Source organism: Accipiter gentilis, chromosome 13 (assembly GCF_929443795.1).
Source record: "Accipiter gentilis chromosome 13, bAccGen1.1, whole genome shotgun sequence".
Classification (NCBI taxonomy): Eukaryota; Metazoa; Chordata; class Aves; order Accipitriformes; family Accipitridae; genus Astur; species Astur gentilis.
In genome coordinates this window covers 20,765,470-20,777,543 of record NC_064892.1, presented here as the reverse complement: position 1 = coordinate 20,777,543, position 12,074 = coordinate 20,765,470, and the positions used below count along the sequence as shown (strand labels likewise).

The following is a 12,074-nucleotide window of genomic DNA, read 5'->3' as shown; positions in this document are numbered from 1 at the left end:
TATATTGCATGGATAATCTTTTTTTAAAAAGAAATATTTCTGAAGTTACTTTTACATATTGAGATTCTCTTCTGAGTTGGCAGTGAGCCTGTACTACCTAGTATATGCACATCTGCTTGGTATGGTAGAAGCCAAAATGTCCTAGAACTTGATATTCTCAGACTGCAAAGTATGTAACTAGCTACTGACTTCTAAGATATATATGATTTGCTGTTTTTCAATATTGATATTTTAAGTATTACTGTGGGAAAAATAACAATTTTTCTTCTTTTATGGTGAATGTATGAAGTCAAGTTCCTATTTTACAGGAAGGAATATAAGAAATGACTGTTTTCAAACAATATTTCCATTTATGAGCCAGTAGATTGGCTGTGAAGTTATTTTCCTAAAATCGAACTGCTTCTGTCGGGAATAAGATGTAGTACTCTTGGGGAATGTCTCCTTCCAAGTAACAAAAATCTGTTTCCCTAATATTCTTTTTACATTTCTGAGATACTATTACTCTACTGTATTATCCTTCACAGAATATTTTCTATTCTGATATTTTGATAAATATTATACCAATTACACTGGATGCTATATTTGGTAGGAATGTTAACTTTGAATCAAACTTCTATCAAGGTTGGAAACATGGTCTGTGAGCAGTCTGGGATCCTGATTTCTGATTTGTGCATACTACACAGAAGCTTCAAATGTGAGTTGTAAATTTTGCATTTGATATTTTATTCACTCAGCTGGAGATGTCCTTTGGATTAGAAAAAATCTGGAGACAATGAGACAAGTGCACAAACATGAACATCTATAAAGATCTGGATGCCAGCACTGGTATCATGATAAATTGTGTATGACTAAACACACATTTTTTTAAAGTTGGAGTAATCTGTGAATAGTTGGAAGCTTTCTATTAAAAATGTTTACATTTTTAGAAAGTTTACATTTCTTTTTTTCAGTGTGTAGATCTTAAAAGACTGAAGACATATCAAAGAAGTTTTACTTTGGAAAAGAAAAATAAACCTTTCATTATTATGTCACGCACATCCATTTTGCATATAGAGTGATAAGGAATTGGTTACCAGTATGATGTACTATTCTATTTGCTGCTTTCATCCGAAACAATTCTGTGGGAAAATGTGCCTAATGGTAGAAAGGCTCTGCAATATAAACAGAAACTGGGGGTGGGGAGGGGAGAAAAGTGAGAAAGCAGTATTGCAAAAAGAGCCAATGTGCAGGTGGATTGTGAGCATATAGAACTAAACACAGGTGTACGCATGGGAGATGCTAATGGCAAAAAAAGCACACCATGTCCTGTTCCAGGCTGTGAATTTGATACAGGTAAATAGTTTTATACTTGGTTTTGTACCATCAAATTCCATACATGCACATAGTCAAATGTCCAAGTTTCACACAATATTACAAAATTATTCACGTAATTTATTACTGCTGTTTGATAACAGTTACAAGGGCATTTTTTAAGCCTTTGCAGAAATGTCGTCTTTATTTATTCCTCATGAAATAACTAAAAAAAGTCATAGATAACAGGGTACATTTTCTTATGCCCAGTCCACTGTCAGCACAGTAATAAGGAAAGACTTCTAGAGTGTGCATTCTCTTGTGGAAAACCTGTACTTCATTCATAATCACAATGCACAGTGTTTCTCGTGTTTGCTCATGGACATGAAGGTCTGAGCCATTAAAACTTGCATAACTTCAAGCTTATTTGTGAGTTATTTTTATTGAAGTAATTGGAAAGAGGTTAAGTCATTGACAAATATATTCAAAGGAATTTATCTGGGCCTTCTAAATATATAAAACAATCTGAATAATATATAGAGCTTTCTAGCTACATTTTAACACGAGTACTTTTTAAATAATGGTCAATTGATGGCAGTTTTCTGTAGAAGAGAATGATACTCAAGGAAATCATCTTTTGTCTATGCTAAAATGGTTCCCTTAAGTCAATTAATGTTAGCTTAACAGAACAATATTATGAGACAGGTAACTCCCTGAAAGCATCCTTAAATTGTCTTAATAATTTGACCAGTTTCATATGATTAAAAGTCTGCTCTATATGCAAAAACATTTTTAATAACTTACTTTTGCTTTTAAGCAATATTAGTACTTTGATTGCAAGAACACATATACAAATATGTATTGATCAATTATAATTAAAGCCAAAGTAACAATATTCTTACATTCAGATCTTTTTATTGCCTTATTTGTGGCTTTGATTTCAATGCAAAAATTTTCAATAAAAGTGGACCACAAAATGGCAATAATAAAGAGCTCTACTAAATAATGATTCTTAAATTACATTTTTCTATATAAATCTTTACTGATTATATTTCTAGTATCCCTCACTGTCAATAATAAAACTGTAAATGTAAAAAAATAACTTAAAGGAAAGGTCCAAAAATGCAAGGTAACCAACAGTTCCATAAACAATAGAAGATCAAACGATGAGTCTTTCTTTTGCAAAAAGAATTTTTTAACACTATTATATTGGTACAAACAATTTAAAAATGGCATCCTCAGAGTCATAGGAGAAGATTTACCTATTTTGCTTGATCAGTTTTTCTATTGAGTTGAACTTGAATTATTCCATATTTATAAAGATTCTAATGTCTAGAAAATTATATTCTTGGAGTTTAACTATGTAGCATTTTTGAAAGGAATTAAATCAGGAAGACTAATTCATTAAAAAAAAAAAAAAAACAAACATAATATTATGGTATTTTTCTTGATTTTTTATTTTACTTAACCAATCAAAACCCTACAAAAAATGTAATTTCTTCTATGGTTTCTTTAATGTATTAATAAACATTAACAGCACTGCCACAGCTATAACACTGATGAGTTTATTCCCTCTTTTGGGGAACACACTTATTTTGTTTTTTAGGTATTGCTTCTATAAGCACTTCAAAGATAAGTATCATCTTTTGCACTTTTTCCTTTTTTTCTTTTTTTTTTAGCAGCGAATGTTTTATCCTCACTAGAGAAATAATCAATGAAAAGAGAAAGAGAAAAGAAAATCCTGCATCACAATTGGCTGTCACTGATCTATAATGTCCCAATGGATTTGAAAAGAATTGGGTAAGGAAACTGAAGAGCATAGACTTGATTTCATTGTGTCCATCCAACCTTTTGAATATAATTCCTCAGGCACAAGAATGACCACTTTCTGCCAGTATTGTTTTCTCTATCTTCATATAAAAATCTGTATAGACTCTTCCATTTAAAAATAGCTTTTCTAGCACTCATGTCCTTGACCTTCCTCCTATCTCAAAACCAGTAGCAGCAAGAAGGAAATTAATAAAATCTCTAATAAACAATAACACAAAAGGACTTTTTGACACATAGAACAGAGAAATGCAAGGCTTCTCAATAGTCCCAGAGGGCCTCAATTTTAATTACCCCAGAGGACCTTAATTTTAATTACTTTTACTTATGTTTGATTAATACAAAAGATGTTCATATATAAGGATGGGCAACAATAGGAAAAAATTAGGTATAATGCCCATTTATAAATACAGGCTAATGTGAAAAAAGGACTTTCTAGTAAAAGTGGTTGACATTCTGGACAAGAGAAGTGTTACAATGAATAAAAAACAATTGGAAAGATAGAGAAAATGCTAACATTTTAGAACAGTCTTAGTATATTAAACTATAAAATTTACAAGCAGCATTTTGAGGAATTTAATTAGTAATTTCACTGAAATTAATATTTGTTGCAGATCTGATTCGACTATGGTTTTCATACTCTGGAATCAAAGGGATTTTATGAGAGAAAAGGTACCATGCTAGATTAAAAATGATGAGGTAATCTGTTTTTTTCAAAAGACAGCTGCTCTTCCTATAAATGTAATATTGTTTAGCACTACTCAGCCTATCAGAAGCAATTTTAACTCTTATACATAAAAAAAGGATTTTAATGGATCACAGAAACCAAGATTAAGACTACACACTGTTTTGATTTAAGAAAAAGGTAAAACTATTATTGTTTTTAATAAGAGCAGAGTAAACAGAATGGTAAGAAAAACTTGAAATCTATTAAAAAAATTCTTCCTAAATTCTGTCTGGAAGAAACTCTAGAACATATTGATGTAGGTGTATAAAAAGAATCTGAAAGCCAAAGCTGGCTTTTACTGTGGCTAGATTTTACATAATCTAAATTAAAAAAAAATCAATAATTTTATTTTTTCAGCATAAGAGGAGTAGTCTGAAAAATTTCACATGAGAATAAAGTTTCTTTTTGGATAAATTAAGGCAAACTGAAAATCTGTAAAAAAAAATTGAGAATAAAAAAAAAAAAAAAAAAGGAGGATAAATTGGGGATAAAAATGATCAAGGCACAGAAAATAAATCTACCAGGGACAGCAATTAATAGAAGTAATCCTATTTTGAAGGTCAGTATATGGGCAGAGTAATCATATTTCTACTGTGTATGAATATAATATAAGCAAAAGGAAGTTCTGGGAATAGAATTAAAATTCAATTTCTAAGTTCATTAGGTATCTGTGTAGGAGAACTGAATGCTAATGTCTATATTTAATTGCAATTATAATTCTAGAACCTTCTTGGTTTGGTCTCAGAAGCTTATGTTTATGTGAAGCAAATTTTGTAACGAGGTAACATCTTTTATTCAACAGGTTGTTGTAGTTGGGGAAAAATGGACATGCTTGTCTGTGGAAGGCTAATTGCAATTCAAAAGCTAACTGACTGTGGAAAACCAGTATTGAAGACTTTGCAGCTGATTTCTAATTAGGACAGAGAAGCATTTAAAAGATTTAAACCAGTACAATTAGGCTTCAGAACTGAAGTTCAGTTTGTGTTAGGAAACAAAGATTTCCATGCGTGCTGATGCTATTAGAAGGAAAGAAACATCTTCAAATCAAATGTCCCAAGTAGGAGGCTGCATGTATTTTTTCATCTCAAATGGTTTCAAAGGTTTCCACTAGGAAAACTCTTTTAACTACGACCAGAATTCCGTCTCAAGATTGCTAGGGACAGAAGACTGTGAGGTTCCTGCTTTTGGACCATGAAATGTTTCCTAAAGGATCAGCAAGGCTTTAAAGAAGAGGTATACTTGGTAGTCCTCTTCCCAGAGCCTGTGCATCCCTGAATATTCCATTTTTAAGTGCCCCTAGGGTTCTAACTGATTCAGCTGAGCAGATACAAAGTATCAACGTCAAATCTACTTCCAAGGCAAAATCTCAAAGTATCATTACTGCCAGAAATTATCAACCCTAAAGGGAAGTACAGATGACACTAGTATATCTGCCACATGAACTTTATTAGATCAAATGGTCTAATTTTCCTTAATTCACCTGCATTTATTCTGACTGAATTCCCTACTTGCAGTTTGTTCTCAGTCATAAGTGGAAAGTCATGAATTGGCGGCTCTAATCAGGCAAAGATGTGTATGTATGAGCATCAGAAAGAAATAAAATGTAGTATTTTTATCCCTCTTGAAATGTTAGAAGAGGCTCTATAGACTGTTCTGGTCATGGTTCATCTGTTACATGATGGAGTGAAGGAACAGTATAAATTTGCCAGCTTTTCATGAGCTTCCAACATGCAGAAGATACACTAAACAATGACATCAGAGCCCACATGCTTAAATTGAATATAAGTTTAAGAAAGAACTGGGAAACTGTTCTTTTGACTTCCATATTTGCAATAAAGCCCCAGTGCAGCCGAAGAATTGCTTTGTGTATAATTAGATTAAACACACAGGCTTTCCCTTCAATAAACTCACTTATAAGACGCGTTAACACTGGCAAGGAGGTATAATCTGAAATTAGAAAAAACCCTCATCTTGGAGGTTTACTTCTAGTTTTGTTTTTCTTCCTACTGTAGAGCAACAGCTCAGTCATTATGAATGAAACTTGAATATCCAGACTTTTCTACCTCTTTCTTTCAGTAAGAACCAAACTGCCTGTTTAAATGAGAAGCCATAACCCATTTGAAGACAAGACCTGAAGAGAAAAATCTTACATTACTACCTACTTTTCTCTTTCAAAAAACACAGTTTAAAAGTGATTAAATGTACTTTAATGTTTCTGCAGTTAAAACTCTTGCGGCCATGAAAACTCTTCTCGTATTCCCTCCTGCTCCTTGTGTACAGCTGTCCCTTGATGATCCAGTTCTCCAGGACACATTCATGAGAACAGTACCTGAAATTACTACTCCACGTTCAGACTTTTACGCCTACAACAGCCTGATTTTTTTTCTTGTTCACTGTCTGTGAACAGGTTTTTATGATTTTATAGGGCATAAATACTTAATCTTTCCCACTTCCAAACTTCTTCAGGTCTGTGATCAACAGAGTATTCACTGTGTAAATCCTTGTTCTCATGTAGTTATTATTTTCGTTGTCTGATAGAAAAATAATAATTTCACAGTCAGTAAAATCCTAAGCAGTGCTGACAAAGTCATGGTTGTTTGATGACTACAACACAGGCACCAGCTCTTCCAATATTTAGGGAAGCCATCTGCAGAAAAAAAGATACAAATTAAATGAGCAGGAACAAGCCATGCAAGAGATTGCCAAAGTGCTGTGTCAACATTACTCCAAAATGGTCAAAACTAATGGGAGTATAAGCCATTAAAAATAAATACAGCTCAGAATATCCTAGTATTGCAGTTTTGAAGTTACTTACTCACATCTGACATCTTTCACTTGATAGTGTAAGAACAGAAAAAAAGAAGTGATTTTCAAGCTGTCATCAATTTTGTGAACTGCTGATATGCAAGGAGCTTCTATAATCTGTAGACTGTAGCTGATGCTTCCACTTCAGTCCCTGAGACAAGGTCAAGGCTACCAATACAAAAATTGTATGGTTCCAGTATTCCTAAACAAGTTCAAGTGTCCTTTGGAATAAGTTTGGCAGCTTTAGACAGTATTCAAGACAACACAAGGTTTAATAACTTTAAACTGGACCTTGCTGAAACTAAAACAGTAGAGTCAGCTGGTATGTAATAATAATAGTAATGGTAATAGACAGTAATTAATGGTACTGTACATATCAAAGCAGAGGTGTTACATGTTTCCGATCTGTCCAAACATGGTTATTTATGTTTTTTTATGTGGACTGGTGGATTTGAGAAAAGAATCTTTCCAAATTGATTTTTTTATTTTCTACAGAATGTCATAAAAATGCTCTCTTGTAATTTAATGAATAGCAGATAAAAAAGATGGGCTTCTGCATTAACTTTATACCACGTATGACTACCTTTAAGCTTGACAACAGAAGCCCCTCTTTACAATCATAAAAAGAAATAGGCATTTTTGAGTATAAGACATCTGTCCTATTTTAAATGCTTATTTTAGGATAAGATCATGCTTTCGAAGTATGTATTTTTCTTCACTAACTTTAAAAGGAACTTAGGGTGACTAATTCAGATGTAAATATCTACACTGGTGGAACAAATTACTTTTTCAGAAAGTCTTAAAACAGAATTAATAACAGAGTGTTGAAATAATCTTTTGTTTCTCTTTAAGTCTTTGCTGTAAATCCAAATCTTTCCAAGCACTACTGTGACATAATAAAATGCATTCCTTCTACAACCAAATCACTAGTCCCCAGCTTTTTGAATTATACCACTATTTCTATTATACCTGTTAATTCTGATATGGTTCAACATTAGAAACATAGATACAATTCAACATTTGAAAACATCCATCAAACATAAGAAAACCAAATTGAAGAATGAAATAAAAACTTGGCTCTCCACACAAAGTAAACAAATTTCATATGAAGGCTCTTCAGGACATGCTGGTTACCAATTAAAATTCCAGATCCATTGTGGTACTTTTAATGACATTTCTTCTGCATGAAGAAAGATGAAACAAATTAATTTGCTATGGAAACTGATCAGAACAAGAATTTTGCCTGAAAGGTAACAAGATAATATTTCTAATGACTGTTTATTCTGTCTTTTTCCAGTTAGGATCTAATTCTCTCTTCTGTCTTCAGAGGAAACTCCTGATATAATACTTGAAAAAATACTATGACTAGATTTACAGCTATGGCAACCTCAGATACTATACTTTTTTCAGAAAAGTAATGGTATTATGTACAACTATTTAAAAATGTTACAGATGAAAAAAAAATAAAGACTTTATGATTACCTGTGTCCATTCATTAGTTTGAGGGTCATATGCTTCCATAGTGTTCAAATATGTTTGACCATCATAGCCCCCTACTGCATATAATTTGTCACCAAGGAGACAGACACCAACAGCATCTCGAGGCATACTCAGTGGAGCCACCATTGTCCATGTATCAGTTTTTGGATCATACCTGAGGAAAGAGAAAGGAAACTGAATGTCCAGGGTGAAGATAAGTGAGAATTCATGCTTATCTCCATTTGAATATAGCCCTCTTTTTCTGGAAAAAAAATAATAAAAATCCTTTAGCATCTTTTGCTCAGCCAACCATTTGGAATAAACTAAGGTATTTGTCGGATAAAGGTGTCATAAAAGGAGATTTGAGAAGGATATAAGGGCAATAGCTGGATGTATGTACATTTTTATGTATATATTTTAAATAGGGTATTTCTTGTAGCATATTAAAATATTCTTTCTAAAATTATAATACCCCATATTTTAATTTCTGAAATTATACTATGCAATGTTCACAGCCAGAAAACCTCCCTTTGAATTCAGGGGATATGCTTAACTGCATTAGAGTTAGATTCTGCTCCTGATATTTGCTCAAGTGAAGAGAGTAGTACAGTTTTTAAGACATAATCACCATAGAATTTTTAAAACTGAGGGCAAAATTCCTTTTGTATAATGAAAGTCATTTAAAAATTAAACACTTAGCCTAGGCCATTAATTTAGATATTGAATAACAGTGTAAAAATTAGTTAATTTCAGAAGCCATTCCATTGTGTCTATTTTAGACAGCTGTAAAACAGAAATGAATCACCTTTTGATAGTGCCTCTTAGTTTATTACTAAGGATATCTGGAGTACTAGGTTAAACTAGATAGATACCTCATTTTTAGATGACAAATATTACTAAAATAGAATACTCTATCACAGTATGATACAAAGAATTTAATCTGTCCTTAAGCATCTCTACTATGTAGTAGAATCACTTATAATAACTGGAGTAAATAAACAGTTTAAGGATACAAAACCTTTGACTGACTTTAGTAATTTGCTTAAGTGTAAGGCAGATCACACTTTGGGCATGATAATTTCTCTAAAATAATTATAAAGGATCTGTATAATGGCTAAAAATCTTACTTATTTACAAGTCCTCTAACTACTATATTGTTATATAAAATTCATGGCATTCAAAATGGCATCAAACCACTTTCTCCTACACCTTTAAGAAACAGTATCAACTATAAGTTTATTTTTTTTGGGGGGAGTCAAATTCTTTCAACACATTTTCCTCTAGTCTAAATTTTATTAACTAGAAGTTGATAATCCTACAGGAAGTTGTATATACATATGCTTCATATGCTTCATTCATATTCTCAGTAAGCAACTAGTAGGAATACTGTTTGAAGTCCCACATTATATTTGAATAATGGAAAATTTTATTTTTTTTTTTTTAATGTAAAAAATGCAACAATGTTACAGTACTTTGCTTGTAAGTGTCCTTTGGTTCAGAAATATGACCTTCAAATTGGACAATAACAGAATTGTCTTTAACCTTGATTAAATTGTTCTTGACAGCTAAATACATTTTTGGAAAAAAGTTCTACTCATCTATTGGCTGCTAAGCCTTCTGGTTTTATGGGGAGTTCTCTAGAAAATAAGATGTGAAAATTTTGTGTTCAACTTTTTATGTTTAAAATACCATTAAATTGATTGTGTTGTTCATTTTGCTTTTTTAAAAAAAATTCTTTATTTTATTTATTCACATTCTTTCATTTTGCTATCTTACCTTAAAAGTTTTGAGTTAAATATCTAGATAAGAGATAAATGTTTTTTTAAAACTTGAGATTAAAATGCTTTAAAACAATGCTTGAATACGTGGAAGGGAAGTGTTCATGTAACAAGCCCCCCCCCCCTAAAATTAATTTTGAATGGATTTTTTCAAAGACTGTATGACTTTTTCAACAGCATCGTATGCCTCTAGCTGAAAGTTTCCCAGCTGCTGAAATGCACCAGCATGCATTGTATTTTCACCTGCCTAAAGGCAATAAATTTTAATAGACTCTTTGATACACTACTCTTGAATTACAAGGGCCAAGGTGATGAGGTGCAAAAGCAGGGGAAACTAAATACATTTGACATCTTTGGACTTTATTCCTTTTGTAATAAACAGATATGCAAGGCTAAACAGAATTCTTATAACTCAATTCTGTCAGCAAAATAGACCTGCACAAGAACTTGTTTTTTGTAATTGCCAGGAAAATGGCTGAGATTTCTTATATCCTTTCTTCTGTTAAAAACAACTGTACATTTCATCTTTATAATAACTAGATATGCCCTACGGTCAGAAGGGTTATGATAGAAGTTCCTGAATGTAGAAAGAAATCAATTTGAAATCAAGGTGAGATGAAGGGGAAAAAAGTATAGATCACTTGCTTATGGTTTTAATAGCTCTCAAGTTTTGAGTAACATTTGGAAAAGAAAGCTACTTTATAAAATCTGCCAAAACATCTCCAAAATCTTATAATTCTTAAAAAAGGATCTAGTTATTTTACATTTAAAAAAGGAATGCAACATTGTACTTTCCCAGCTTGTGAAGAGCAGACAAACATAACTATTATTTTATTTTAGAATGCTTGAATCCATAGGAAACCCTTTATAATTGCATCAACCTTAGAAGAGTTCACACTGGGAGTCCTAATTACTGTTGAGCAGGATTTTAGCAGTAGCATTTAGAAAACACATATCTGCTCTCACTAGATTTACATAATCTTAAAAATAAATTTTAAAACATTATGTCTGGTTTGACAGTCTTCCAGGAGCAAATTGGTATTTGAATAAAGCACATCCTATCAGGCTGTAGCAGAATGACAAAATGACTGAAGCAGAGACTCATTCCTGAAGAAGGAAAGAGACTTAGCTAAAAAAGATGCCCTAGATATTTACAGAAAGTAAAACTTTCAGACAGATGTAAAATAGCTTACTATAATAGACCTCATTATCACTTATTAGTCTTTGGTTCCCTAAGTTATTGAGATGTTTTTATTTTTTGAAGATGATGTATTATTTTTGAATGTAAAAATAGAGACACTAAATCACACCCTAGCCACTTTATATAAAGTTATCAATTACTGGGAGGGCCATGAGAGATTTTTCATGTTGTAGTGGAGTCCACTGCTTAATTCACATCCACTCTATGCAAGCTAATAGCATTACATGTTCTGATTTGTTAGTCCCAACTTCTAACCTGGAAGCTAACTGCCCATGAAGTACATTATCCAAAATTTTTGCTATCAGTGCAAAAATACCTATACAAGGAATACTGTATAATGTCATTCATATACCAGTACATAAAATAGCTTAAGGATATGTGGTTTAGTTTGTTGTTACAGTCCCCCCCTGCGAAAGACAAATGTGATGGGATGTGGTTTGTCTTCAACAACAGAAGGGTTTTCTTCTCAGAGACAGAAAAATTAAAGAAAAGCTCCCTTACAAGTACCAATAAGCAGAAGTAGTTGGACAGATTTCATACTTATTAATGTTGTCACTAGTAGTCTTAATATAAAGTTATTTCATTGAAAATTCTGGTTATTGTTCCTTATAAACAGAAGCCCAGAAGGATAGGCCCTGTAAGTACAGCCATCATGGGATTTCTCTGATGAACTTTCCATCTGTTGGAAATGAGAAGTAAAGTATTTGCCGGTCTGTGATCTTTGCTTACATACAGTAGAGATGGGAATGGGTCTAAGACTGAGCAAAATCATATGGATAACATAAGGAGTAAGTTTTAACTTACAATTTTTGGATTACATATTAGGTAACTGGTAAATGCCAAGCCAGATACAGCAGAAGCAATACCTGACATTAAATTAAAGTTTAACACCTTCAAAATATAAATAAATCGATAAATCTCTCCCAGTGCCTATCTTTACTTGTATGTCAAGATAAACCAACTACTC

The 12,074-nt window shown here is 32.4% G+C and overlaps 1 protein-coding gene across 2 annotated transcripts in view; it reads right to left on the bottom strand.

The window, feature by feature from the left end:
* Positions 1-6,193: 6,193 nt before the first annotated feature.
* Positions 6,194-12,074, bottom strand: part of KLHL1 (kelch like family member 1) — a 237,681-nt gene continuing 231,800 nt past the window's right edge. For both annotated transcript variants that reach the window (XM_049816006.1, XM_049816007.1), the window contains 2 exons: positions 8,132-8,303; positions 6,194-6,491 (listed from right to left, as the gene is read on the bottom strand). In XM_049816006.1, coding sequence (XP_049671963.1) covers positions 6,432-6,491; positions 8,132-8,303 — 232 coding nt within the window. In that variant the 3' untranslated portion in view covers positions 6,194-6,431. The remainder of the gene's footprint in view (positions 6,492-8,131; positions 8,304-12,074) is intronic.